The sequence below is a fragment of the Cervus canadensis genome, chromosome 1 (genome assembly GCF_019320065.1).
Source record: "Cervus canadensis isolate Bull #8, Minnesota chromosome 1, ASM1932006v1, whole genome shotgun sequence".
Classification (NCBI taxonomy): domain Eukaryota; kingdom Metazoa; phylum Chordata; class Mammalia; order Artiodactyla; family Cervidae; genus Cervus; species Cervus canadensis.
Window position 1 is genome coordinate 118,716,465 of NC_057386.1, and position 27,344 is coordinate 118,743,808.

The 27,344-nt window shown below is 47.0% G+C and overlaps 2 protein-coding genes across 5 annotated transcripts in view; one reads left to right on the forward strand and one right to left on the reverse strand.

Annotated features, from left to right (window-relative positions):
- Positions 1-17,262, reverse strand: part of TPCN1 (two pore segment channel 1) — a 70,987-nt gene extending 53,725 nt beyond the window's left edge. For 2 of the 4 annotated variants that reach the window (XM_043439630.1, XM_043439622.1), the window contains exons 1-2: positions 17,071-17,262; positions 6,225-6,458 (exon numbers count right to left, since the gene is read on the reverse strand). In XM_043439630.1, the coding sequence (XP_043295565.1) occupies positions 6,225-6,290 (66 nt within the window). In that variant the 5' untranslated portion in view covers positions 6,291-6,458; positions 17,071-17,262. Of the gene's footprint in view, positions 1-6,224; positions 6,462-16,601; positions 16,747-17,070 lie in introns of all 4 variants that reach the window. The other 2 variants (XM_043439612.1, XM_043439604.1) reach the window with 2 other exon arrangements.
- A 289-nt stretch (positions 17,263-17,551) lies between these two features.
- Positions 17,552-27,344, forward strand: part of IQCD (IQ motif containing D) — a 48,312-nt gene continuing 38,519 nt past the window's right edge. Inside the window, exon 1 of the mRNA XM_043439673.1 lies at positions 17,552-17,650. The gene's annotated coding sequence lies outside the window, so the exon portion shown is untranslated. The remainder of the gene's footprint in view (positions 17,651-27,344) is intronic.

The following is a 27,344-nucleotide window of genomic DNA, read 5'->3' on the forward strand; positions in this document are numbered from 1 at the left end:
ACCGCCCAGGGTATCACGGGTGACAAAAGCTACCTGGGTCCTTGGGCTTTACTTTCTGGCGAGTGTGCTGGGGAAGCTCAGTCAGAGAAAGAACCGCAGACACTGATTTCTGTGATGGAGAGCCTGCCTCAGGGTTAGGTCTCCCCTGGCTATATAGCCTCACCGCTCTCTCCCAGCTCAGGCTGGCCATGTCTGCCCTGGGGCCAACATGATGGAAATGGGTGCCAGCCGGTTCTGGCTGCCATGAAAACTCTGGAAAGGGAGCCAGGGCGTCCACTCTATGTCGGCCCCTGCAAGGGAGCAGTGGCCCACCTTGATGGAGATGGCCCACCTTGATGGAGATGGGTGCCAGCTGGTTCTGGCTGCATGAAAACTCTGGAAAGGGAGCCAGGGTGCCTGTTGTATGTCGGCCCATGCAAGGGAGCAGTGGTCCTCCACCTTGTACTGGGTCCTGGGTAAGTGCCGATGAAGTCTTAGGAATCAGGGTGAAGGAGGCAGAGGGGTCCTGTTACTCTATCACCTTAGGTCTTATCCCCACATGACTTGTCACCAGGAAACCATGAACCACCCAGCGCCAAGCTATCGCGTGAGACCAAGTGCCCTGCTCCAGCCTCAGCCCCGGCCTTGCCCACAATCCTTCATCACCCAGACTATCACCCGATAGTACAGGCCCATCTTAGGCAGCGGTCAGGCTTAAAGGCAATAAAAAGGTGAAAGCTAAGAGTGAACAGAACTCCCCAAGAGGATACTTTGTCTGGCCCACCACATTCATACTCTACAGTCCAGGGACGGTCCAGATCACTGACTGATGCGTAGTGCAGACAGCAGGCTATCTCTAAACCACACTGTCAAATGCCAACCCCACTGACTATTTTCAAGGTTACTCCTAATTTCTAGGCTTTAAATACCTCTGCTCATACCTGCCTCCTTTATCAACCTGACATCTCCTGCCTGTGAGTCATTCATTAGCATTTCAGTTGCTATGTTTATAGCCCAGAGATGTTTTAAGTCTTGGATACAATCCATCCTTGCCCAAATAAGGGAAAAAAAAAAAATCCAAGCCCCCTGGTTTCCTGCAGGGACAATTCCCCAGCTTGGAGCATCCCATGCATAGGGTCAAAGGTCACAGGCAGCACAGCCAGATTCCTGAGGACCTCATCTAAGGAAAGGGCAGGAGTGCTATGGACTGAATTATGTCTCCCTAAAATTTCTATGTTGAAAGTCTCACCCCTAGGGCCTCAGAATGTGATGGTATTCAAAGAACAGAGCCTCTAAAAAAGTAATTAAGGCAAAATGAGGTCATAGGTGTGGGCCCTAATCCAATGGGAGGGGTAGCCTTATACCTAGAGATCAGGACAGACTGAGGACGCGGTGAGAAGGCAGCTGTCTGAAAGAGGCAAGGAGAGGAGGCCTCAGACACACCAGCCCTGCTGACACCTTGCTCTTGGGGTTGCAGCCTCCAGAACTCTGAGCCCATACAATCCCACTGCCGCGGAATTCTGTCATGACAGCCCGAGCGCACAGGGACAGGTGGGTGTGGGATGCAGCCGGGGGAAGGCGCTAGGAACAGCTGCCGGGTCGGGGTGGAGGCCCAGGCTAAGTCAAGGCTCCCAACCTCAGAGAGCTGGCTTAGCTCTCAGCGGCTGTTGTGCCCATGTAGCTGCCAACTCTGCTGAAGGCGTCGGTCTGCGGAAAACTCCTTAACCCCTCAAGGGTTTAGATTAGCCACAGACTTGGGGAGCAAGGATGGCAGCCTCTCCAGGGCAATCAGCTGCACTGGGAGTGATGAGACCCCAACCACTGGTGAGCAGAGGCAGGAGGGGATGCCACTCATCTCTGATGGGATCCTCAGACAGCCCCTCCACCCCTGGGACCTGAGACAGCTATTGTGCTTAGTTGCTCAGTCACTTCCGATTCTTTGAGGCCCCATGGCATGTAACCCAGCAGGCTCCCCTGTCCATGACATTATCCCAGCAAGAATACTGGAGCGGGTTGCTATTTCTCCTCCAGGGGATCTTCCTGACTCAAGGATCAAACCTGCATCTCCTGTGGCTCCTGCATTGGCAAGCAGATTCTTTACCTCTGAGTCACCTGGGAAGCCCTTCCCATGAGCTCTGAGGTTCCAGAAACCCAACTAGGTTTATCTGGACCATGACTTTTTTTTTTCTTACCAGATTACAGCAGGCTTAATAGTGGCCCCCAAAGGTATGCCCAAGTCGTTACCGCCAGAACCTTCAAAGGTGACCTTGTTTGGAGACATGATCTTTGCACATGTGACCACGGATTTTGAGCTGAGATCACCCTGGATTTACCGTGGGCCTTTATTTGCTTGTTTGTGCTTAGTCATATCTGACTCTGTAACTCCACGGACTGTAGCCTGCAAGGCTCCTCTGTCCATAGGATTTTCCAGGCAAGAATACTAGAGTGGGTTGCCATTTCCTACTCCACAGACCGTGCTTATTGAATGCCTACCTACAGTAGGCACTGAGCTATGTGATACGTGGATGAATGAATACTCAGGGCTTAGGAGGTGATCAGATGGTTAAACGGTTGCTTCCGCACAGTAAGCTGGTGTAATAATAATGGAAGCCTAGATCAGATACCACAGCAGAAAAGGGTGGTAAGTAGTCAGCTCCATCAGGAAATAGTGGTTCAGTGAAGGCTTCAAAGTGATGGGATTATCAGCAGGATTATCAAGACAGAACTGAAGCTCATGAGTAAACAAGCGCCTGGGAAAAGCATGCCAGGCAGTTACTAGCAAGGCAGAGAGGTCTGAGAATGTACCGGGGATTCAGAGAACTAGAAGTGTGGGGTAAAACAGGAAATGGAACTGGTCAGGCAAGAAGACGCTAGAACATGCATATGCTGGCTAAGGAGCTGAATTCTGCTGGGCCCAGGAAGGTCTTGAGAACCTGGGCAAGCTGGGGAAATCACAGGTAGACTTCAGAAATATTGCGGGTCCAATTTCAGACCACTATGATCAAGTGAAGACAGCAATAAAGCGAGTCACGTGACTTTTTTGGTTTCCTAGTGCATAAAAAATTTATTTCTACAGACTTCCCCAGAGGTCCGGTGGCTGAGATTCCATGCTCCCAAAGCAGGGAGGCCAGGTTCGATCCCTGGTCAGGGAACTAGATCCCATATGTCACAACTAAGAGTTCGCATGCTGCAGCTAAGACCTGACACAGCCAAATAAATAAATTTGAAAAATATATGTGTGTGTGTATATATATGCTATAAAGCATTATATAGCATTATGCTATAAAAATCAATGTACATACCTTAATTTAAAAAAATACTTGATTGCTAAAAAATGCTAACCATCATCTGAACCTTCAGTGAACCACAATGTTTTTTTGCTGGTGGAGGATTTGAAATAATGCAAGAATTACCAAAATGTGACACAGAGACAGGAAGTGAGCAAATGCTGTTGGGAAAACAGTACAGAGAGACTTGTTTGATGCAAGGCTGCCAAAAACTTTCAATTTGTGGGGAAAAAAGAAAAGTATGCACAAAGTACAGTAAAACAAGGTATGCCCATACCATGCCTGCTTGGATTTGTGTTTTAGATGGACCACTCAGACAAGTGGGAGGCGGACTTTGAGAAGAAAGTCAGTGCCAAGATCCAAGCATGAAATAAGAAAGGCCCAGACGGGGACTTCCCTGGTGGTCCAGTGGTTGAGAATTCACCTTCTGCTGCAGGGGACACAGGTTCGATCCTCAGTCAGGAAGCTGGGATCCCACATGCCATGGAGCAGCAAAGCCCATGCACCTCAATTATTGAGCCTGCATGACGCAACTAGGGAGAAGCCCTAGTGAAAGATCCTGCATGCCACAACCCAGTGCAGCCAAATATAAACTATTTTTTTTAAAAAAGAAAGATACCCCAATACAAAATAAAAAGTTTAAAGTTGGAGAAAAAAAAAGTAAAAAGATTAAGAGGAATTGATGTTTAACAAGGTAAAAAAAAGAGAGAGAGAAAGAAAAATCCACGCTGAGGAGGTGGAGCACGCAGGCCTCCTCTGAAATCTTTCCTTTTCTCCAAGAGGCGATGTTGTTTTTCTCAGCCAAGCTGGGCGGGTTACACCCATTAGTTTTTAGAGCTTTTAGCAAATATCCCAGGAAGAGGGTGAGAGAGTAAACCGATGCGCCAATGCACTTCCCAGAAAGCATAATTTCCCTGGACCCTGTCAGTTTATCCTGTTTTTCTTAAACAAACTAAAACAAGCCACCAACTTTGCCAAGAAAGGGACAGCCTCACTAGCAGCTGATCCAAGGTTAGTTTTATTGTCTACTTGGCCTATTTCCTAGTCATCAAGCACCGCCATCGCTTCAAAACCTGATCTTGACGTAGAACTAGGCCACTCTTCCCACTTTGATCCTGCAGGAGAGCTAGACACCCTGCCATCAGCTCTGACACTTGGGAGGACTTAAAGGTGGCACCCGCAACAATGATCAAGAGTCCAGTTCAGAACCTTGGGCCTGGCTACTTCCAGAATGATCCACACCCTCGGATGTCAACCACTTTCCCTCCAGCCCAGTCCCTCACTGGCCATGGATATAACCACTTCCCTCTCTAGTGGGCAGCCTACTCTGAAGCTGAGACTATGTCACATTCATTTACATCCCGTTCCCCAAAGCACCTTACACAGGGTGATGGGGGAAGATCAGCGAGGCACTGTTGCTTGCTAGCTGTGTGACCCTGGACAAGTTACCTAACCTCTCTGAAGCTTTTCTTCCCCAGTAAATATGGATGATAACAATAACTCCATCCTGAGGTTATATGATGAAATAATTATGTAAATGCTGAGGGCCAGCACTTACATTTATTAAGGGCTTGTGAAGAAAAAAGGAGGAGGAAAAGAAGAGGGAAGTGGGGAGGAGAAGGAAAAAGGGAAAAAGAGGGAGGGAAGAACTTTGGGGTCAAACAGTCTTAGGTTCAAATCTCTGCAAAACTGCTTACTCAGTTATGCAATGTCAGGTAAGTTCCTTAACCTCTCTGACTCACAGTTTTCTCCTCTGTAAACTAGGGATAATACTGCCTACTTTGCCAAGAGGATCTTAGTTAAGATAACAGGTAAGAAGGAGCCTAACACTTAGCTTGCTGACTCTGGGGTATTTAAGAAGTGGGCCTGAAATCACAGCCATTGATATTTTTGGTCCTGAATGGCACTTAGGGAAAAATGTGGTCTCTATTCTAAGCTTCCTGGATCACCCAGCTCTGCCACTCTAGATGGGTGAATGGGTTAAAGTGGAGAGAGGCCAGTTTAGAGGAGCCAGGCCTCCCACTGCACTCCCATCCATGGGAACAATGCTGTCCTTCACCACTTCCAAATGCAGGCTGTTAAGCTCCCTGTGAGCCAACTGTATTCTCTCTGGACAAAGGAGATAAGCGAGCCAGGCTTGCCTTTCCCTGGACCCAAGCAGTACCCCTCTGTCCTGGCTGAGAAGCATGCCTGGTGGGTAGAACTCCCATCTGCTAAGGAGACCCTAAAGCACTACTAGCCCCTGACATCTTAGGACCTTCCAGAAGGCAAGTTATTTTAAGCTCTCCTGGACCCAAGGCCTGAGCAAATGAAACAAATGCCTTTGGGACAAGAAAGGCTTTTTAAGACCTCTCATTCCCGCCAGAAACACACTTAAAATCTAAAAAATTTAAAGCTCATCACCTCTCTTGGGTTCACTTTGTGCTTCCAGGCTTTGGTTTAGAGGAAGACAAAGTGAAACCCCAAACCCTCTGATCAATGGATTATGACAAATGCTTGCCCTCTGCCACTCCACGCTGTCCTGGGCAGTGCAGGGACTGAACGCCAGCGGGGAGAAGCAGTCAACGCCACTTTCCTGCCAAAGATCGGGCAGACGGAGGCTGATGTTGAAATCTGTTTCTTTTTTTAACAAGGAATGGGACAGGGATGCTAGCCAAGGAGCAGGTTTGCCTGAGGTCTCCACGAGGCATCCACGAACAGAACCAGGGTACCGCAGGTGCAAGGGAGGGGCAGGGCTGTGGGAAGCCTGGCAGGCTAGTCCTGGGGAACATCCCTAAACTGGGGGTGCAGGATAAGGACCCCACAGAATTAGTCTCCCACTAGCGTATGTGTCAGAACTTGGGGGTCAAACTTGGAGTCAGGCATTCAGGTACATGCACCTACCATCAGACCACCAAGCCCACAACAAAACAGAAAAGATGCACTCTCCCCCTCCCCCAGCCCACCCTACCATCTTACTTCTGCTGGGCAGATCATCCGGGCCCAGGTCATCGGAGGGAGCCAGTGGGGTGTTGCCACTCTCATCCAAGGTCAGGATGAGGGAAACGTCCTCATCTAAACTCACGGCCATGTTCTTCTCTCCTGCAGCCCTCAGGAGGTGATGTCCAAGGCTTTAAATAGTCTCTCCTTTGAGCTCCCGGTCAAAGCTACTGGCCCCGAGGTGCTTCTCAGAAACTCCTCCATCAGTGGCATCTTCTAGGGTTTGGGGAATTAAAAAAAAAAGAAAAAGACAATTATCATAATACAACCACTGATGAAAATGTTCTGGAATCAGACGGTGGTGATGGTTGCATAACTTTACAAGTATACTAAAAATGGTACCCTTTAAGATGGTGGATCTTACAGTAATGTGAATTGTATCTTAATAATAATAATAAAAAAGAGTATCCCAGGATGTGCCACTGTACTATGCTTTGTCGCTCAGTCATGTCCAACTCTTTGCGACCCCATAGACTGTAGCCCGCCAGGCTCTTTGTTCATGGGGATTCTCTAGGCAATACTGGAGTAGGTTGCCATGCCCTCTTCCAGGGAATTGTCCCAACCCAGGAATCAAACCCAGGTCTCTCTCACTGCAGGCAGATTCTTTACTGTCTGAGCCAATATTGCACTGAAATATGGCAGATGGGGCGGGAACTTTAAAAGAACACATACTAAAAATTTAAGTGTAATTATGTTTGCAGATTGAGATTATGGCTAGTATGTTCCATCTCCACCCTTCTTAACCCTTGTTCGTGTGTTTCGTAAAGATATTAAATACTTTATATATATATATATATATATATATATGGAGTCTTTTGGGCCTAGAAACGAGAACAACAGTCTCAAAGGCCCCTTGCTAAATCATCTAACTTCAGAGAAAACAAAGCATAACTTTAGTTCCACCCTGATGCTCCAGGCCAATTGCATCTATCTGGGACTTATCACCCCCTGTCCGGAAACCTACCACCCCCTACACACGCCCAGAAGACTTATCACCCCCTGCCCAGCTACAAATGTCATCTCAGCAAAAGAATACTCAAAATAACCCGCCTGATTGACGTTTCCCTTATCAGTTCCACAAATCTCCCTATAAGTATGAAGCCTCCCTGATTCCTCTAAGCTCTCAGCCTGGTCGTTAGGCCAACTGTCGCTCCTCCTTGCCTAAATAAAGGTAACCTACTTCTGGTGAGCTCATCCTTCCTCTTCTGCCTCGCCGGAACTGTACCTTACATTCTTGGTGCCAAAACCCTGGAGGGGGCGAGGCACCCATCTCACTGTCTCTCACTCGCTCACTCTCCCTCCATTTCATTGTTTTCCCCTTTTCCCCCAGAGTCTGGGAGCACGAACGTCCTCCAAGCTCACTTTTCTGCCAGGGCTCTTAAGTTCCCCTCAGGGACGCCTAGTGCCTTCGTGAGCGGTGCAAGTCTTGTGCTAAGGCTTTATTGATGCTTTGCGTTCCCCCAGGCCTCCGCTTTACCCCCTTTTCTCTCTCTCTCTGACGACCTCCAGAATAGGGACCTCTTGCCATTCGACCGCTCTACATGCAACACTCCACTCCAGCCAGCCCCTAGATTAAGGTAAGATCCGATCCGGACGGAGTTCTAGAGGCGCCCTAGAGCTCAGTCCTCTCTGGGTCCCAGGGACCTCAGGCCCAGGGCCACTCTGTAGGCGATGGTGGGGGACGCTCCACCTCGACACAGAGCTCTCTTCTCATAACTCCTATTGCGACTACGGGTGACGACTCGAGTTCCCAATAGGAGCTTCTGCTTGCCTTTCAATGATGAAGTCTGGCCAATCTGTCCCCAAAGATTCCCCTCTGGCCTGTGTTCTCAAAAATCTCAAACCACTCTCACTCACTGAACTCAAAGCTAACTGCTAAAAGCAACTCTGTACACAGATTTGGCCTCAATACCAATTAGACAATCAAGACCGCTGGCCTGAAGTCGGCACATTTGACTTTAACATTCTCCAAAATCTCACTGACTTCCTTAAATGGAATGGCAAGTGGTCGGAGATCCCCTATGCCCACGCCTTTTGGGCCCTTCGGAGCAGGCCCTCCCTATGCCAGGCCTGCTCCACCCACGAAGTCCTTCTATGCACCTTGCCTCCCAAGCAAAAGGGCTCTTCTTCCTCAACTAACCGCAGACCGCAACCTTTCGCACCCCCGGAGTTTGACTCCGCGGACGAGCCCCCTCCCTACCCGCCACCCCGCCGCCCCTCTCCTTCCCCTTCATCCAACTCACCTACTGGCACTGAAACCTCTCCTGACTCCCCCTTGGCCCCGCTACCCCATCTCCCCGACTCCCCGTCCTCACTTCCCTCCCCCACTGCCACACGGTCATGTACCCAGCACATGTTTCCCCTGAGAGAGGTGGCAGGGCCAGAGGGCCCCACCCGAGTCCATGTGCCATTTTCATTGTCAGATGTGAGTCAAATAGAAGAAAAGTTAGGATCATTTTCTGAAAAGCCTACCAGATACAGAAAAGAATTCCTGAGACTCTCCCAGGCCTATAACCTCACATGGAGTGACGTATATTATATCCTAAATGCCACTCTCACTCCAGATGAAAAAGACTGTATCTGGCAAGCGGCAAAAGCCCATGCTGATCATTTACATAACCAAGACCGAGACAGCCCAGTTGCTGATGAGGCGGTGCCTCAGTTAGATCCCCACTGGACTTACCAGCTGGGTGACCCAGGTATCAGGAGACTCAATCATATGATCACCTGCATTCTAGAAGGAATGCAGAAAAATACTCATATCCATGTCAATTATGATAGAGTCAGGGAAGTCACCCAAGGGGCAGACGAAAATCCAGCCTTATTCTTGGCACGCCTCACAGAGGCAGTCCAGAAGTATACCAGCCTATATATCACTACCCCTGCCGGGTTACTCTACCTTCACGTTCAGTTCATCAGCCAGTCTGCCCCTGACATCAGACGCAAGCTTCGATAACTAGAAAAGGGCCCTAAGAACGCCCCAGAGAGACCTTCTAGAAGTAGGCTTTAAGGTGTTCAGTGATAGAGAGGAGGAGGCTAAGAGAGAAAAAGAACGTGAGAGAAAAGCTAAATATGCCTTTTTGGCAGCAGCAATTAAGGAAAGAGATCAGCCTGGCCCAAGTCACCCCAGAATGGGGCTTAAGACTCCCCCCGGACCCTGCTTCTGATGCAACCAGTCAGGACACTGGGCAAAGGCATGTCCAAATCCGTGGCCCCCCACAAAAGCATGCCCAACCTATGGAAATGGGGACACTGGAAGATGGACTGTCCCCAGGGATACCCTGGCGCCCTCCCAGACCTGGAGAGTGGAATGTCCACAGGGACGCCCTGGCGCATCTGAGGAGATCCCCACTTCTCCCCAAAACCCCAGCGCAACTCTATGAGAGTTGTTCCAATGACGGGGCCTGGGTTCCAGCTCCCCAGCCCTTGTCCCAAACACGAGTTCGGAACTTAGGGTAGACAGGGCAGTGGCTGAAAAAAAGATCTCTTTTATAGTAGACACTGGAGCCACTTTCTCTCTCTTAACTTCCTACTCTGGCCCAACGCAAGACTCAGAACTCACAATCAAGGTGGTCTCTGCAGTTCCCCTAAGGCCAAAAATCAGTCCTCCATTACTCTGTCAATTTGGAAAAGCGACCCTTATACACTCATTCCTCATAATGCCTTAGTGCCCAATGGCACTCCTAGGGAGAGATTTGTTATCCAAATTGGGGGTCTTTATTACCATACCCCACCTCGATACAGTCTCTATATTCTGCATGCAGATGGCACCTAGACAGTCCCTATCCCTCTCCCCTGACCTTCCCTTGGATCTACCCACCTTAGACCCTCAAGTCTCGGACACTGATCACCCATCCATAGCCAAACATCATCCCCCAGTCTACATTAAACTAAAAGACCCCTTGACTATAATCACCCAACAACAGTACTCTCTCACCCCGGAGGCCCACAAGGGACTTAAGTCTATCATAGACCGTCTTCTTCAAGCCTCTATCCTAATTCCTACCCATTCACCACACAACACCCCTATTCTGGCAGTAAAGAAGGGACCAAACTCTTGGAGACTGGTCCAGGACCTGAGAAAAATCAATGAGGCTATTATGCCGACATTCCCAGTAGTCCCTAACCCTTATGCCCTTCTGTCTACCATACCCCCCAACGCAACCCACTTCACAGTATTAGATCTCAAAGATGCTTTTTTCACCATCCCCCTCCACCCCTCTCCCAAACCCTTTGCGCCTTCACCTGGCAAGACCTCGAGACTCATGTGGCCCAACAGCTAACATGGACAGTTCTCCCCCAGGGGTTCAGAGACAGTCCCCACTTTTTTGGACAGGCTTTACAAAAGGACCTACAGACACTCGACATAACCCCGAGTCATCTCCTCCATTACATCTACCTAATGGATGTACGTATTGGTATTGCCCAAGAGGTGGCCTCCCTGCATACAGGCCATGGCTGCTATCGCAGCCCTCGTACCCGAAGCAAATAAACTCTCCAGACATGCCCCTTTAACAGTCTGTTCTCCACACACCTTCCGAGACTTGCTATCACATCGGGCTTTCCTCTCCCTTCCTCCTTCCAGGATACAGGTCCTACATGCCTTTCTTCTCGACCCTCAGCTCTCATTCTCCCCCTGCTCTCCCCTTAACCCCGCCAGCTTATTACCCATGTCCTCTACAACAGACTCCCTCTTACAAAGCTGCAGCCTAACAGTAGATCTTACCCAAAACCCCTTCCAACATCTAACAGATCAGCCCATCCTAGACCCAGACACCCCACACTGGTTCATTGATGGTAGCTCTCAAAATTCGCCACCCTTTGCAGCAGGATATGCCATCATCCAGGGACACCTCTGTCACAATCATGGAACCCGGACAATTGAAGCTTCACCGCTGCCACCTCACACCACCTCTCAACAGGCAGAACGGATAGCTCTCACGAGAGCTTTAACTCTAGCTAAAAATCTAAGGGTTAACATCCACACAGACTCCAGATATGCCTATAACATATTTCATTCAAACGTCCTAATATGGAGAGAAAGAGGTTTCCTAACCCAAAGGGCATCCCCCATTATTCATTCAGACCTGATCCACAAACTTCTAGAGGCAGCACTCTTACCAAACAAAGCTGCCGTCCTCCACTGTAGGGGACATCGAAAGGGAAGTCTCATATCAGCCTACAACAATGCTGCAGACCGGAAGGCAAAGGAGATAGCCCTGTCCCATCCTTCCCTCCAGTCCCCTGTCATCCTATCTTTGACTCCACCCGACCCTCCCACCACCAGAGAAATCCTCTCTTAACTACACTCACTTTTTCATCCCTCATCCAAGACACTCCAACAGTTCCTCCGTAACCACTTCCCCATATCCAAGGCTGACCAACAATATTTAGATAACTTTACCCGCTCCTGTCAAACATGTCAACGTACTAACCCCAATTCCGACCTTAAACCGACATCCTTTCCAACCCATCAAATGCAAGGCAGCCTCCCAGCACAGGATTGGCAGATAAGTCGACTTTACTCATATGCCCCGAGTCCGGAGAGTCAGATACCTTCTAGTCCTTGTGGTCACCTTTTCGGGATGGGTAGAAGCATTTCCCACTACAAACAATAGAGACCACACCATGGCCCACATCCTCATCACAGAAATTATCCCCAGGTTTGGCCTGCCTGTTATATCCCTACAGTCTGATAATGGCCCGGAATTTACATCCAAGGTCACCCAACAACTTGTCCAATTCTTACAGATATCCTGGAAATTTCACATTCCATACCGTCCCCAGTCCTCAGGAAAGGTAGAAAGGATGAATAGAATAATCAAAGAAACCCTTACCAAACTAACCCTCGAGGTACATCTGGACTGGACTAAACTTTTGCCAGTTGTTCTCCTCAGAATACGGGCTTTGCCCAGAAAGCCCCTGGGGCTGAGCCCCTTTGAGGTGATGTATGGAAGGCCCACGCTCCCTCCTGGACTCCCCCCGAACCTCCTCCCATACCAAGCCTCCTACACGCCCCTCTGCTGGCGGAACTCCGTGATGCCCTCTGGAAATACGTCAACCACAACTTGCCTGCCCCTGACCCCCAAGCCTCCCTGCCCCCTTTACAAATTGGGGACATGGTCTATCTGCCTGATAGTCCCCAGGGTGACCTAACCCCAAAGGGGCAGGGACCATTCAAAGTCACCCTCCTTACCCCAACTGCAGTTAAACTCAAGAAGGTCACTTCCCGGGTACACCTCTCTCACCTAAAACAGGTCACCTCCAATCCTGCACTGCCCTCCTTAAATGACACCTATCAGGTCTCCCTCACAGGACCCACCTCCTTAAAATTCACCCGGCGACAACCCCTGTCAACCATCGGAGGGGACACTGAATGACCTGGACTCTCTTCAACCTACAACTGTTCCTGACCCAACTACTACAAGACCTCTGGACCAGTGCCCCGACAGGAACCTCCTTCAAAGACCTGACTACACTGGTGTCTCGACTGTGGCTCCAGGAACCTTCTACAACCTGACTCCAGACGAAATCGATTTCTTTACTCTCATTCTTTACATCATTCTACATCCTAATGAGCACTGTTCCTTCTCAGATTCAAACAACTTTGGGCTTTCTGCCCCTCGCCCTGACTGGCCTCTCCCTGTCTCTCTAACTATAACTGCACTCCTAATCTTAATCCTTGCTATAGGCCTAGTAACTGTCTCCCCTCAGGACTGGCCCCCTATCCTTCGTCTTTCCGTGGGTATCGCCTACGTTGCTGGCTGTGTTCTGCTCCTAGGGCGCTATTTCCTCTGTACTGCCTAACTAACAGCCCATGACTCCTCTGCTCCTTATCCTTGCTGTGCTCCCCAGCCTTCTGGCCACTCCCTGCCCCTGCTCAGACATTTATTCCTATGTACCTTCCTCATGTTATAATATAGCTCCAAAACCATGCACCATGAACCTCGGGGGCGGGAAGTCCAAATCCCTACTCACTGTCAAAGTTCAAAAGAGAGGGAGTTTTGTGAGTATCTATCATAAGCCAAATGGAAGAAACATATGTTTCTATCCCATTACCCATTGGGGGTACTCAGAAGGGGGCAGGGTACCAGATCAAAATCGGGAAAAGAAACAAGAACAAGTCATAAAGAACATAATTTCCCGGTTACAGGTGACCCCTGAGCCTTATAAACGCCTAGACCTCCTTCCCAATTATGGCCTCTCCTGAAACCCCCCTCTGGCAACCAACACCTTACCCGCCTTCTCAACCTTTCCTTCCAATTCTTCCAGTACACACAGCACACATCCCAGTGTTGGATATGCATGTCACTGTCTCCCTCACCACACAGAGCAATTCCCTTACTCTCAACCTGGCTGTCACAGGGCAACTATACCTCCCCTTCCCAACAGAAAACTACACAACTCATTGGGCCAGTCTCTGACAATGTCCTACTCTCAGCCTCTTCAAACCTAACCTGTATTAACTACTCTAGTCCCAACTACACTGGTCTTACAAACTCTGCTCCCTCCTTCTGTTCCACTTGGGTTCTCTGGAACACCACAAATAATTGCACCAATCCGGGAATCTTCATTCTCTGTGGGACCTATGCATTTTCATGCCTCCCCTTAGAAACCCCTGGACCCTGCATCTTGGTCTTCCTGACCCCGGGCCTAACATTCCTCAAAGAAGAGATAGAACAAATAGTCTACCCCCAAGGGAAACTTTCCCACAGAAAAAGACAGGCTGTCATAGCCCCCCTGTGATTGGGACCAGCATAGCAGCAGCCCTAGGCACCGGGATTGGAGGCATCTCGACCTCTGCCCCTTTCTACTACAAGCTGTCCCAAGAACTTAATGAGGGCATGGAGCGGGTAGTGGAGTCCTTCGTTTCAATCCAAAGACAAATTGACTCATTAGCTTCTGTGGCCCTACAAAAGAGGCGAGCCCTGGACCTTCTCATCGCAGAAAAGGGAGGGACCTGCCTTTTCCTAGGAGAGGACGGCTGCTACTTTGTTAATGAGACGGGCATAGTCCAGGGCAGAGTCAAAGAACTTAGAGACAGAATGAACGTCGCAGAAATGAGTTACAAAACCTTTACCCTCCCCAAAACCTGTTCCAACAGATCCTCCCTTGGTTGCTCCCTTTCCTGGGACCATTGGTACTTATCATTCTATTCCTCTTATTTGGACCCTGTCTCTTCAATCTCTTGCAAAGGTTTCTCCAAGAACGGATTCGGGCCATCTCTTGAGATCAGGTCAAGACCATCCTTCTTCTTGAGAGCCTCACCTCAAGCTCAGAAAAAAGAGACCGTGAGCCCTAAGGCGATCCTCCATTCCAGACCCAAAACCGTCACCCCTATCCAGCAGGAAGTAGCTAGAGAGATACGGCGCCCTTTTCCCCATTTTTTTATGATTTCAGGGTCTGGAATGAAGGAGTCTTTTGGGCCTAGAAAAGAGAACAACAGTCTCAAAGGCCCCTTGCTAAATCATCTAACTTCGGAGAAAACAAAGCATAACTTTAGTTCCACCCTGATGCTCCAGGCTGGTTGCATCTATCTGGGATTTATCACCCCCTGTCCGGAAACCTACCACCCCCTACACACCCCCAGAAGGATTTATCACCCCCTGCCCAACTACAAATTCATCTCAACAAAAGAATACTCAAAATATCCCGCCTGATTGACGTTTCCCTTATCAGTTCCACAAACCTCCCTATAAATATGAAGCCTCCCTGATCCCTCTCGGCGCTCAGCCTGGTCGTTAGGCCAACTGTTGCCCCTCCTTGCCTAAATAAAGGTAACCTACTTCTGTTGAGGTCGTCTTTCCTTTTCTGTCTTGCTGGAACTGTATGTTACATATATGACCGTTCATATAATAGTAATTAGTACTCAGTGAGGGTTTACTATATACTGGGGCTCTTCTAGCAATTTTTACGTAAAGTTGATTGAAACTCAATAATAGTAAGTAGGATTATTGTCCCGCTTTACAGAAGGGGAGACTTAAGGCTCAGAGGGGTTAAGTAACTTGTCCAAGATCCCACAGCAGGAAAGTCAAGCTTTGAACTACATAATCTGACTCCAGACCTGTGCTCCCAGCCACCATGCTACAATTCTTCCAAGTCCAGCCCTGGTATTTAGGCAGCACTTAGCTCCAATAACCTATAAATAGTGTGCCAGGTCATCTAAACGTACCCATATCATTCTTACAGAGGCACTATTCTCCTAGATTTAGGTATTTGGGGAGGAAAGGGAAGAGACTAGAATATTTTTTTAAGTGAAATGCTTATTTGGAACTTCCAATTCAAAACCGTCAGAACTAGCCTTTTACAGTTCCTATTTATACACATTCCCGTTTCCGCTGAGGAGGACCAAAAGAAATGCAAGCACTCAGCAGATCTCACAGCAGACCTTTGAACTTGAAAACAGCAGCAGGTTCCTTCCTCAAACTGCAGTTTTCTGGTCTCAATCAAGTTTTCCTCCAAACCAACCCACTGAAAGGCAACCCAGCAATTTACCTCCTTCAGAAACCTCCACGACCATTCAAGGCAGGGCCCTGTGCATCAATAGCTTCTTAAAAAGTAGGCAGTTTAAAGTGAGCACTATTCTTTGCTGCTAAGCCTGTAGCGCTCTGCTCAGCAAACTTCCTGTGAGATTTTTTTTTAAGTTTCCTCCAGATCTGGGGATTCATTTTACTTTTAAATCTCAGTAGTGGGAAAACAGAAAAGGAAATTCCAAATGAGATGCTACCATTTGGCTGTCTTAAAGCATTTTATGTCTTTTTTTTTTCTTTCTGGCTTAACTTTTCATCACAGATACTTTCAAATATACTCAAATGTAGAGAGAATATGTAAATGAACTTCCTTGTATTGATCACTCAGCCCTGACAATTATTAACATCTTGTCCCAGCCAGTATTTATTTTGTAGGCTGGAGAGACTATTAACTTTTTCAACTCATCAAGAAGAGCTTTTTTAATTGTATCATTGCTATTATAGTAGCTACTGGCTTTTATTTTAGCTGTATAATATATGACTGTTTGCTTGTAATGCATGCCTTAGTTTTGTGGATCTCAGCGGGGGTGATCACAACAGAGATATATGTGGCTCAAAATGTAAATAGTGTTGCTGTTAGGAAAATTTACTTAGCTGATGTCCCCACTTCACAGATGAGGAAAGTGAGGTTTAGAGGGGTTAAATTAACCTACCTCTGGTAAGTAGACCGCGGGGAAGTAATAGAGCCCAGATTTCAACCCAGGCAGTCTGACCCTCCCTGATAACCATTACCCTTCCTCCCTTCCCAGACCAGTCTCCTCATCTGAATTCAAACCCATAATTTTAGAGAGGGAAAACTGAGGCTCAGAGAAGAGAAGGGACTTACTTAAGGTCACAGTGCTTCTCCCTCTAGAGAGGATCCAGAATGGAAGGGTCACCCCTAGGGAAAGGTCCCAGGGAAAGCCGGCAGGCCGTCCCGCTGTCCACTCGGGCAGACTGATCAGGCAAGAGTCTCTTGCAGGGTGAGTGGCCTGAGGGCGCCAGGGAGATGAGCACTTGAGAGAAAAGGAGGGGCGAAGAGGCGTGCGGGATCTACTCCACGTGTTCGACTTTGAGCCCCCTCTCCCCGCCCCGGGCTTCCTCGGGCAGTCTCCACGCTGCCCGCCCGCCCCCCGCCCCCGCGCCGACCAGAACTGGAGGGAGAGACGTGCAGCAATGAACCCCGCAGCCCCTCTTGGCCCGACCTGCCCGCCTCCCACACCCAAACGCCCAGTCGCAACCTTTCACTCCGAGCCCCCTGCCCCTTGACCCCTGCCCTCTCCGCTGGCCATCCCTCACACGCCTCGAATTCTTACACGCGCCGCCGCAGCAACCCGGACCGACCGCCGGGGTCCGCACAACCAGCACAGCCCGCCGGCGCAGCCGCCAAAGCCCCGAGCTTGGAGCTGTTGCAGCTGCAGCAGCCGCCGCAGAAACCGCCACCTCAGCCGCTGCCACCACGGCAGCTGCGCCAGCTCTCCCATCCGCCGCCTACTGTCCCCTCCGTCTGGCCGGCACCGCCCCATTCCCCTCTTCGCCGCGCCCCATTGGCTACCTCGGCCTTCATGATGATCTCTGATTGGCCAGCTCTTACGTCCTTCCCCAGTTAATACAAGCCTCCCTGCCCGCCCTGCCTTCCCATTCTCCCCGCCTTACTCGTTCGGCTTAACCCTGAGGGAGGCCCGGCTCTTCCAATTGGTGGAGAGTTACACACACCGTGTTTCTGATTGGTCAGTTCTCAGGAGGTGGACCAAACCGAGGGGAATAAGGAATCGAATGGTGAAAAAGAAAGTTAATCAGACACCGAGTCCCGCCTTCTGAGATTGATGGGTAACCTAGCAACGCAGGTACAGCTGTGGTAATCAACGATAGAAAAACCTAAAGACCACCGAGCAAGTGAGTGATCATGTGGGGAAGGGCTGGAGATGATGGGGAGATGTTGAATGGGGTCTAGTCCTGTATCTTTTGACTCTCTGAGGAATCAGCAGCGCCCTCCCGCCCCCACCGCGAGCCAGTCCCCAACTCAGGAGCCTGATCTCCAGCCCCTGCCTCAGTCTGGACCTCCCTCTTGACCTTCTGCAAAGACGACTGGGCATCCTCTTTGGTGTCTCTGCCTCTACTCTGCCCCTCCTCTGGTCCACTTCATGGTTCCACCTCCTCATCCGTAAAACGTGGATGATACTAGTCAAGTGGAATCACACCAAAGTTAAACTACTTTCAAGTCACACATAGGTGCCGGGGGTGAGAGAGTAGTTTTATATGCCCCCTACCATTCCATCAACAGCTTATACATCCCAAGGTGAGCATGCAATGAAAGTGAAGCTTTAAATTATGTACCTTTGTACTAATGTTGGCTTTTTGTGCTATAATAACTTTAGACCTTAACTTCCATCCCTGTTCTTAAAAATATAATTTCATTTACATACTCAAGACGAAGGGTTTGCTGCAAGGATTAACTAAAACAAAGTAGAATAATGATCGCCAGGGGCTGGGGTAGTGGGAAAGGAGAGTTATTACTTAATAGGTACAGAGTTTCAATTTGGGATGATGAAAAAGTTCTGGAAGGCAGATGGTGGTGATGGCTGCATATAGATATGAATATAACAATTTACTGCCACTGAATTTAAAATGGTTCCAGTGGTAAACTTTATGTTGCCTGCATGCGCGCTCAGTTGCTTCAATCCAACTCAGTCGCTCCAGTTGTGTCTTGACTCCGCAAACCCTTGGACGGTAGCCCGCCAGGGTCCTCTGTCCATAAGATTTTCCAGGCAAGAATACCTGAGTGGATTGACATTCCCTCCTCTAGGGGATCTTCCCAACCCAGGATTCCAACCTGGTCTTCTGCACTGAAGGTGGATTCTTTACCGCTGAGGTTATGTATATTTTAACACAATAATAATTTTTCAAACCAACTATAAAGCTAGCCAAAACCATTTATTGCTAAATTAGCACTCTGAAAATCAGCCAAAGGCATAAAACAAACTGAGAGCTTTTATTCATAAAACCACCGAACTTCAGGTTTGTTCTGTACTTACCTGAGACTTCTCTGATTTCCCCATACTCAGTTCTATCTCGTTTAATAGTTCAACCAGGGCGGGTAGCCCCCTGAAAACCAAGAGCTTCACTGTCGCTGTCTGATGGGGCTCACTTGATTTGGAGGACTGTTGGCTAAAGCAGCAGTCTTGGTGTGATGAGAACAGGGAACCCCGGCGGGTGTAGCAGTCCAAGGTTGTGGTTCTATTCGGCGCCAACAGTGGACTGAAAGCTCGGAGTTACAGGGAATGGGGCATCCATGCGGAACCTGACGAGCTCTGTGTCTTACCTTGACTGACTAGAGGTTATGCGCATGTGCAGCAGAGACCTGCTTGGGCCCCAGCGACTTAGACATCCTTGGCTGTTGAAGACTGTGTAGACTGGTGTACTGAGTGTATACGGTACTTGCCATCCAAGAATAGGAGTCTTACTGGTTCAAAGTTTGAGCACAACCCTTGACTGATTTTTGGCTGAATATTAAACTATGTGGATACATAGGTGACCCCTAGGAAGCCACGTTTTAAAATAAAAATATTAAAAAAAAAATTAAGCAGAGATATCAGTAGCTGCACACCGTGGAGGAGACTGACTTGACAGATTTAGTCCAGGAAGTAAATTACCAACTGTCCAAGCAAAACAAAAACAGCAATCATTAGGAAGAAAAAAATACTGTGTTGCTACCAAAAAAAAAAAAATCTTCCCTCTAAGATTTCCAGTGTTCAATAAAAATTGTGAGATGTGTGTAAACATACTCAGGGGAAAAAAGCAGTCAACAGACACAGTCTCTATGTGTCCCCAGATGTTGGTTTCAGCAGACAGAGACTTCAAAGAACCTATTATAAATACGATCAAAGAACTAAGGAAACCATGTTTGAATAATTGAAAGAAGACAAGATAACAATGACTCATCAAATAGAAAATATTTAGTATCCCAGAATAAATTATGATAAATTAAGGTGTACATTATAATCCCTAAATCAACCACTAAAAAAAAAAACCTCAAAAAATTGCCGGGCCAGCCGGAAGATTTCAGTGAGCAACACGACGCGTTCCTTTAGGCTAAGAAATAAAGACACAGAACAGATGGGGTCGAGAGGATTGCTGCAGTCAGCGATGATTCTTTATTTCTCAGGGTTACATTTATACTAAACCAAGAAGAGAATCTTAAGAGAAAATATTTTTCCATATACATCACTTTGAGATAACAATCACCAGAACTCTCTGATAACATCAAGGGTTAAGAAGGGCATCCCGTTTATCTTAAGGGTGGTCGAGAAAGGCTTATCCATCTGCATCATGTGTGCATTCAAGGCTTGCTAATGTTCTGTTAAGATTTAACTTAGATAATAAATTCCAGAGAGGGGTGGCGGGACAGAGAGCTATGTCTGCGAACAGACCCTTGAGGATGAAGGCAGCTCCCAGAGTCAGCCTTTTGGTTCAGGCCGCTCCCCGCAGCTCCCCCTTTTTTATTTAGTAAAATGGTACGCCTGATTCTTTTGGCGTAAGTAATTACTGTGTAGGACAGCCTTGATGTCCCACAGCTCTTTGACAAATTTCTTTATGATACAAGGAGCAATGAACACCAAAAGCGCAAACACTAGGAGCACAGCCACGACCCCCGAAAAAAGGTGCCAAACTGTAGTTACAGAGGGAAAATTTGAAAATAAACTGTTAACAAAATCTTCAGCATTTTTTGCCAAATCCATACTAGCCCGAGGAGCATTTTCTATATCAAGAATTTCCTGATGAAGGTGTATTAGATCCAAGGAAATGTTTTCATTATGCCAAACACCATTTAAATGTAATTTTATCTTATCCCAAGGGGTCTCGGTATTATTATAAATTTTTGGCGTAACACAAATCCAACGATAGTTAGCATGACATCTAATCTTGCTTCTTAGCTTTAACCCTTGCACCTCTTCCCCCAAAAATCTTACTGCATCATAAAGCGCGTTTAGTCTATCCTCCAACTTTATATCTATATCTTCTTGAATTTCTAAAGCTTTAGAAGTATTTTTTGCTAAATTGTCTACAGTGCTAGCAGCATGCACAGATTGAGCTAAAGATACAGAAGCAGTAATAGCAGAAGCAATTAAAGTTATAAGCGATGCTATTCCTAGAACTATTAATCCTATCTCCCTTCGTGGCCTAGCAAGGGCTGTACGCATCTTATTCCACAGCTCAAGCCCTGCCTCCTCATACCAAGGTTCAGTGAGGTTCACAGGCATCATGACGAAGGGCGGTTGTTTGACTATCAGAGCCCCAAAATTATTTTTCATACCCCTTATACAATTAGTCAGGGTACAATTAAAACAATGAACATAATATAGGCTACCATTTTTAGAAAGAGTCACAGAGCCAACAAGGATCATAAAGGGATGGGGTACACAAGCCCGAGGATATCTCTGAGTCACATTGCACCAGTGATCTCTCCAGGATCGTGCTCCTTTGGTCTTCCCTCCGGTCTCCAAACGTAACCCATCTGTTCTGAAAGCGGCCAACAGCTTCCATATCTCGGTCTGATACACCATGGTACCGCCAAGATTCCAAATTCTGGCTGCAAATTGTCTGCTGACTTCCTTTCCGGGGTTACTGTTGGAGTCTGGTGACCAATCCCAAAGGGAATGTGTGTCATTAGTAATAGAATATACAGTAGCAGTCTCATCTCTACAAAGTTTCCATGGCACAGCTATATATCGTCCTTTTACCCCCAGGCCACAAAATGGAATGTCCTTAGGTCCAGTTCCATTGACTCGTCGTGCGTATCCTGTGGATTGCGTAATGCTAGGAATATCCACTACCCAACTACGGCCATGGTCCTCCTCATGAGCAAGGTATCCTGCATCTCTAACAGTAAGACATCCTGAAACCTTTTGATGTCGGAAAAAGCACATTGGTAATTGTGAAGAGGATCCCCTATAAGAAATATTAGCACTTTGAGGAGAGATGTGCTTATCAGAGAAGCCTCCTAATAAGACTGTATCATTTACATACACGGGAACAAAATTCATTTCCCATCCAACAGGCTGCAAAAGAGGGGGATCAGGAACATATGCCCAGACGACATCAGCATTCATGGAACTTATCTGGTTTAAAAGAAGTAATAGAGAAATCAATATATTAGTAGGCGAAGCAGTGGGAAGATTCGGAGAATTCTCACACGCCATTTGTAACAGCGCCTGTATCTGCTGGGCTGTTGGTAGCGGGGCTGTCTCCTGGATCGTAAGTCGTCTCATTTGTTCCACCAGCGATCGCCTCCGCGGCGCGTACCAACCTTTCCGGGAGCCAGCGCGGCGCTTCGGCATTCTGTGGGAAAACACAAACATGACCTCTCCCCCATATTAGAACTGGATCCGGCCCATGCCATCTGCCTTCCAGCGGGTCTTTCCACTTGACCAATAGCCGAGCCTTTTTATTATCATAGTGCCAAAAACGTTGAGCTGCTGATTTTCCATTTTTATCGAGGCTCAGAAAATTTAAAACAAACAAAGTGTGACTAAGAAGATTGTTAGGCGTAATAGCATACAAACTCCCCCTTTTTAATTTTTTCAATTGGTGCTGAAGGGTTTGATGTGCTCATTCGACAATACCTTGGCCTTGCGGATTATAGGGAATACCAGTCTTATGCACAATTCGTAACTGGGCACAAAAAGCTTGAAAATTGCGACCAGTATATCCGGGGCCATTGTCTGTTTTGATACATTTAGGTAGACCCATAGCAGAAAAACTCCGTAAGCAATGCTGAATACAATGTTTACTAGCCTCTCCAGATTGAAGTGTGGCCATGATAAAACCAGAGAAGGTATCAATAGTAACATGCACATATTTCAATTTTCCAAAATCAGAAATATGTGTAACATCCATTTGCCACAAATCATTGGGGAGTAAACCCCGAGGATTGACTCCATATGTTGGGAGCACAAAAAATTGTGGACAAGTAGGACAAGCTTTTACAATTTGACGAGCGGCTTCCCGAGAAATTCCAAATTGTAACCGTAAAGAATTGCTATTCTGATGGTGTATTGCATGAGAGGCCTGTGCCGCAGAGATAGGGGTTAAGGAAGAATAACATACCATACGGGTGGTTTCATCCGCCAGAGCATTCCCGGCCGCTAAGGGCCCAGGAAGGGCAGTGTGAGCGCGTATGTGCCCAAAAAAGCAAGGATGAGTTCGGGCTCGAATGAGATTCTGAATTTTCAAAAACAAGGTTTGAATAGAGGCCTTTGCAGCTCCAATGAGGGGTACTGTTTCAATGACTGAGAGAGCTCTGACAACATAATGACTGTCAGAGTATAAATTAAAACTTTGAGGAACACGTTGCAGAGCCTGGAGTACTGCAAAAAACTCTACTTCTTGAGCTGATGAATATGAGGTTTGACAATAATAAGATTCATTTTCGATTACCAAACTGGCTATGCCATTGGAAGATCCATCAGTAAAGACAGTTGTCCCCTTTTTCAAAGGGCATTGCTGCATGACTTTTGGAAAAATAAACTGATGCAGCTGTGCAAATTGTAACAATTTATTAGCAGGATAATGTTGTTTAATCTCTCCTGCATACTGTGCAAGCGCAATTGCCCAATCATCAGAAAATTGAGAGAGCCATAGTTGCTGTTCAGTTGAAAAAGGAATACAGATAAAGTGGGGATCTCTTCCCAAATAGGTCACAGATTCCTGTCTACCTTTTGCTATTACTTTGGCCACAAGAATATGATAAGCACTTAACACCCGTAAGGGAGAAACTGGTAAGTAGATCCACCTTAGAGGGTTATCTTGAAACAGGACACCGGTAGGTGAATGTTCTGAGGCAAGGATATAAAGTCCCCAAGGCCTTTCATAGTCACAGTAACTGGAGTGCTGCTGTGATAAGGCAGTTTCCACTTTCTGAAGAGCTCGCTCTCCAGCTTCTGTGAGGCTACGTGGGGAGGTAGGATTCTTATCTCCCTTTAAGATATCAAAAAGAGGCTTTAATTCGTATGTAGCAAGATGTAGATAGGGTCTAATCCAATTAATGTCCCCGAGCAACTTTTGAAAATCATTAAGTGTTTTCAGATTATCCCTTCGTAAAGCAATGGGCTGAACTCCAAATGTTTCCCTTTCTAAACGAAAGCCAAGATAGGAATAAGGAGGAAAGGTTTGTACCTTTTCTTTGGATATTATTAGCCCTACTGCTTTTAAGGCAGGTTCCATGAAGGCATAAGCTGCTAACAAATACTCTTTATCTATATGCGCTAGCAGTATATCATCCATGTAATGCAGAATATAAGCATCGGAGTATTTCACCCAAGTTTCCTGTAACGCTGCTGCAACAAATTTCTGGCACAAGGTCGGGCTATTAGCCATACCCTGTGGCAAAACCTTCCAATGATACCTACGCATTGGTTGGGAAAAATTAACAGAAGGAACACTAAAAGCAATTCGAGGGCAATCTTGAGGTGCTAGGGGAATAGTATAGAAGCAATCCTTTAAATCTAAGATTATTATGTGGGCGTTCCTAGGAATAGCCATGGGAGAAGGCAATCCTGGTTGTAAAGTTCCCATGACTTCCATAGTTTCATTAACCTTTCGCAGATCCTGCAAAAGCCTCCATTTCCCAGATTTTTTCTTAATAACAAAAATGGGCGAATTCCAAGGTGAATTAGACTGTTCAATATGTCCCAATTCCGACCGTTCCTGCACCAGTCGTTGGGCAGCATCAATTTTCTCTTTGGAAAGGGGCCACTGATCAACCCACACAGGCTCCTCAGACTTCCAAGTAATAGGATCTGCGTGAATTACAGGAGGATCAGAGGTCCCTTCTAAAAATACCCAAGTCCACTTCTTTTTGGTAACCTTTTTGTCTGAACAGGCGCAACAGTTCCCTGATTATTTCTTCCAAGTCCCGAGGTGGGAAGAAGCCCTTGATCCAAGAGTTGATTGCTAACCTGTTCACAGGGGCTGTATAGGTATACTCCCATATGAGTCATAACATCTCGTCCCCACAAATTTACAGGGAGGTTTGGGAGGACATAAGGTCTAATGTCCCCTTCGTGACCCTCATGGTCAGTCCAATGTAACAGTTCTGTACTTTGTTCAGGGTTACTAGTTTGACCAATTCCTTGCAATGTTGATATAGCTATCTGTTTAGGCCATTCTCGGGGCCAGTGTCTCTCGGCAATAACAGAAACATCAGCTCCTGTGTCCAAAATACCTGTAAACAACTTTCCATTTATTCTTAACGTTAACTCAGGACGATTATTAGTTATTGCCTGGACCCAGTAGGCGTCAGAGGATCCGAAGGCACCTTCCCCTCTCCTGGAAGCCAATGCTTTCCCAGTCTGCACTGCAGGGACCAATATCAATTGAGCTATACGCTGCCCACTAGCTATGGTGGTAATACATTGTGGGGAATGGGCCATAATTTTGATTTCTCCTGTATAATCAGCATCAATTACTCCAGGAGCTATGAGCAGTCCTTTTATGGTGGAGCTACTACGTCCGAGCAAAAGTCCCACGGTTCCATCAGGCAAAGGGCCATATATCCCAGTGGGCAGAGCTTGCATTCCCATTTCGGGAGTTAATACTGTGTAGGAGGAGGAACAGAGGTCCAAGCCTGCGCTCCCTGAGGTGGCTCTGAACAAGTCTGTGACTCGCCTTCTACCATCTGATTTCCCTGCATTGCCCCATAACATTGTTTCGGGGCCAGGGGCTGGCCCCTCACCCAGTTTCCCGACGGTGAGGGAAGTGGGTTGCCCTGGACATCAATTTTGGATTTACAATCTTTTGCCCAGTGTCTTCCTTTTTTACATCTAGGGCATAAATTAGGAGTTTTAATATTCCCCAAATTGGCTCATTGGGGGCAAAAGGCAGCACGATGTCCGGGCTGGCCACAAACAAAACAGCCAGCATTTCCCCTACTAGGTAATCCTCATTTATTTTTCATTTGTTGTTGATATAATACTTCTTTTATGCTTTTACCTTGTAAAGCTGCAGCCAGGATAATACCCTACATATAGGAAGGTCCAATATCAGCGCATATACGAATGTAATCTGATAGAACCCCCTTTTTTCTGTACGGTCTAAGCGCAGCCTGACAGGCAGAATTTGCATTTTCATAAGCTAACTGTTTAGTAAACACCATTCCAGCCTGCTCATCAGCTATAATCTTACCTACTGCGTCAAGAAGACGAGCCACAAAATCTTGATATGGTTCATCAGGCCCCTGACGAATTTTTGAAAGATCCTCAGTCTTATTACTAGAGCAAGGGAGCTTTTTCCAAGCCTGCCGAGCAGCATTAGAAATTTGAGCAAGTTACGCCCCAGGCAGGTAACTTAATTGAGCATTTGTATTCTGATAAGCTCCTTCCCCTATCAACATCTCGTATGTAGTATTAATCCCTTGCCGTTGATTCAATTCAGCTATATGGCCACATTGTTCTGTAAATTCTGATTTCCATAATAAATAGTCCCCTCCTGTTAAGCGAGCTCTCGCTATTTGTTTCCAGTCATTTGGCGGCAAATTTTGACCTCCTAGACTCTCTATCATGGTCTGGGTAAAAGGAGCCGTAGGTCCATATTGAGCACAGGCAATTTTTAATTCCTTTGGTTGTTTGAAAGGTAGGGCCTCATAATACCGTTGGTTTTCATGCTCGAATACCAGGAAAGCAGCGGAGAATCCCTGAACAGTTTCTCCAGCTCTTTGGGCCTGTTGCATAGCCTTTTGCAAAGGGGACAAACTGTGTAATTCACGAGTTATATTCAACGAATTTTCAGGTTTGGAAATAGGCAGAGGATCTAATCCAGCAATAATTGAGGGTGCATAGGCAGGAGGCGCAGTAGGGATTGCACCAGCACCTTCATCCCTACCTTCCCTTTTTATATCTTCCTTTATTGTTATTAATAATTGCTGCATGAGTGCCTCCAGACTCTTTGTCGGTGGGGCAGCTGCTGCCTGTACATTCAAATCGTCAGTTACAAGTAATTCCCAACGATCTTCCTTATGATAAGCAGCTGCCTGTTTCTCCAAACTTTCCTCATCCTTTGGAGTCAACGTTCCCTCATTTTCCTTCAAAGGTTTGGCAGATTCTAATTCAAAGGTTGTGGGTCCTTTCCCTTCAGGAGTAGCATAAACTTTGGGAGTAGCATAAATTCATTCTTCGGGTGGGAGCATGTGTTTTAATTTACTCCCTTCCTCATGTTCAAAATCAAGACAGTCTCTTATTAAAGACCATAATGAAAATGTTTCCACAGGAACTTTATTAGGTCCGTGGAGAGTATAATATGTTTGAATCTGTTTCCCTATCTTTTTCCATATCTCTAAACTCATAGTCCCTTCCTGCGGAAACCAGGGACATACTTCCTCAACAAAACTAAGAAAAGTCTGCAATTTCGTTTTAGTAACCTGCATTCCCTGATCCTGCAACATAATCTGTAACATATGCACAAACAACTGACGGCTATGATCTTGTCCCATGGTTTATACTCTCGACAATATTCCTTCCTGCCCCTCAATATACAAGTATATACATTCTTACTTACCTTAATAGTTTCAATGGGCAGCGGCTGCAAGGAACTTCCG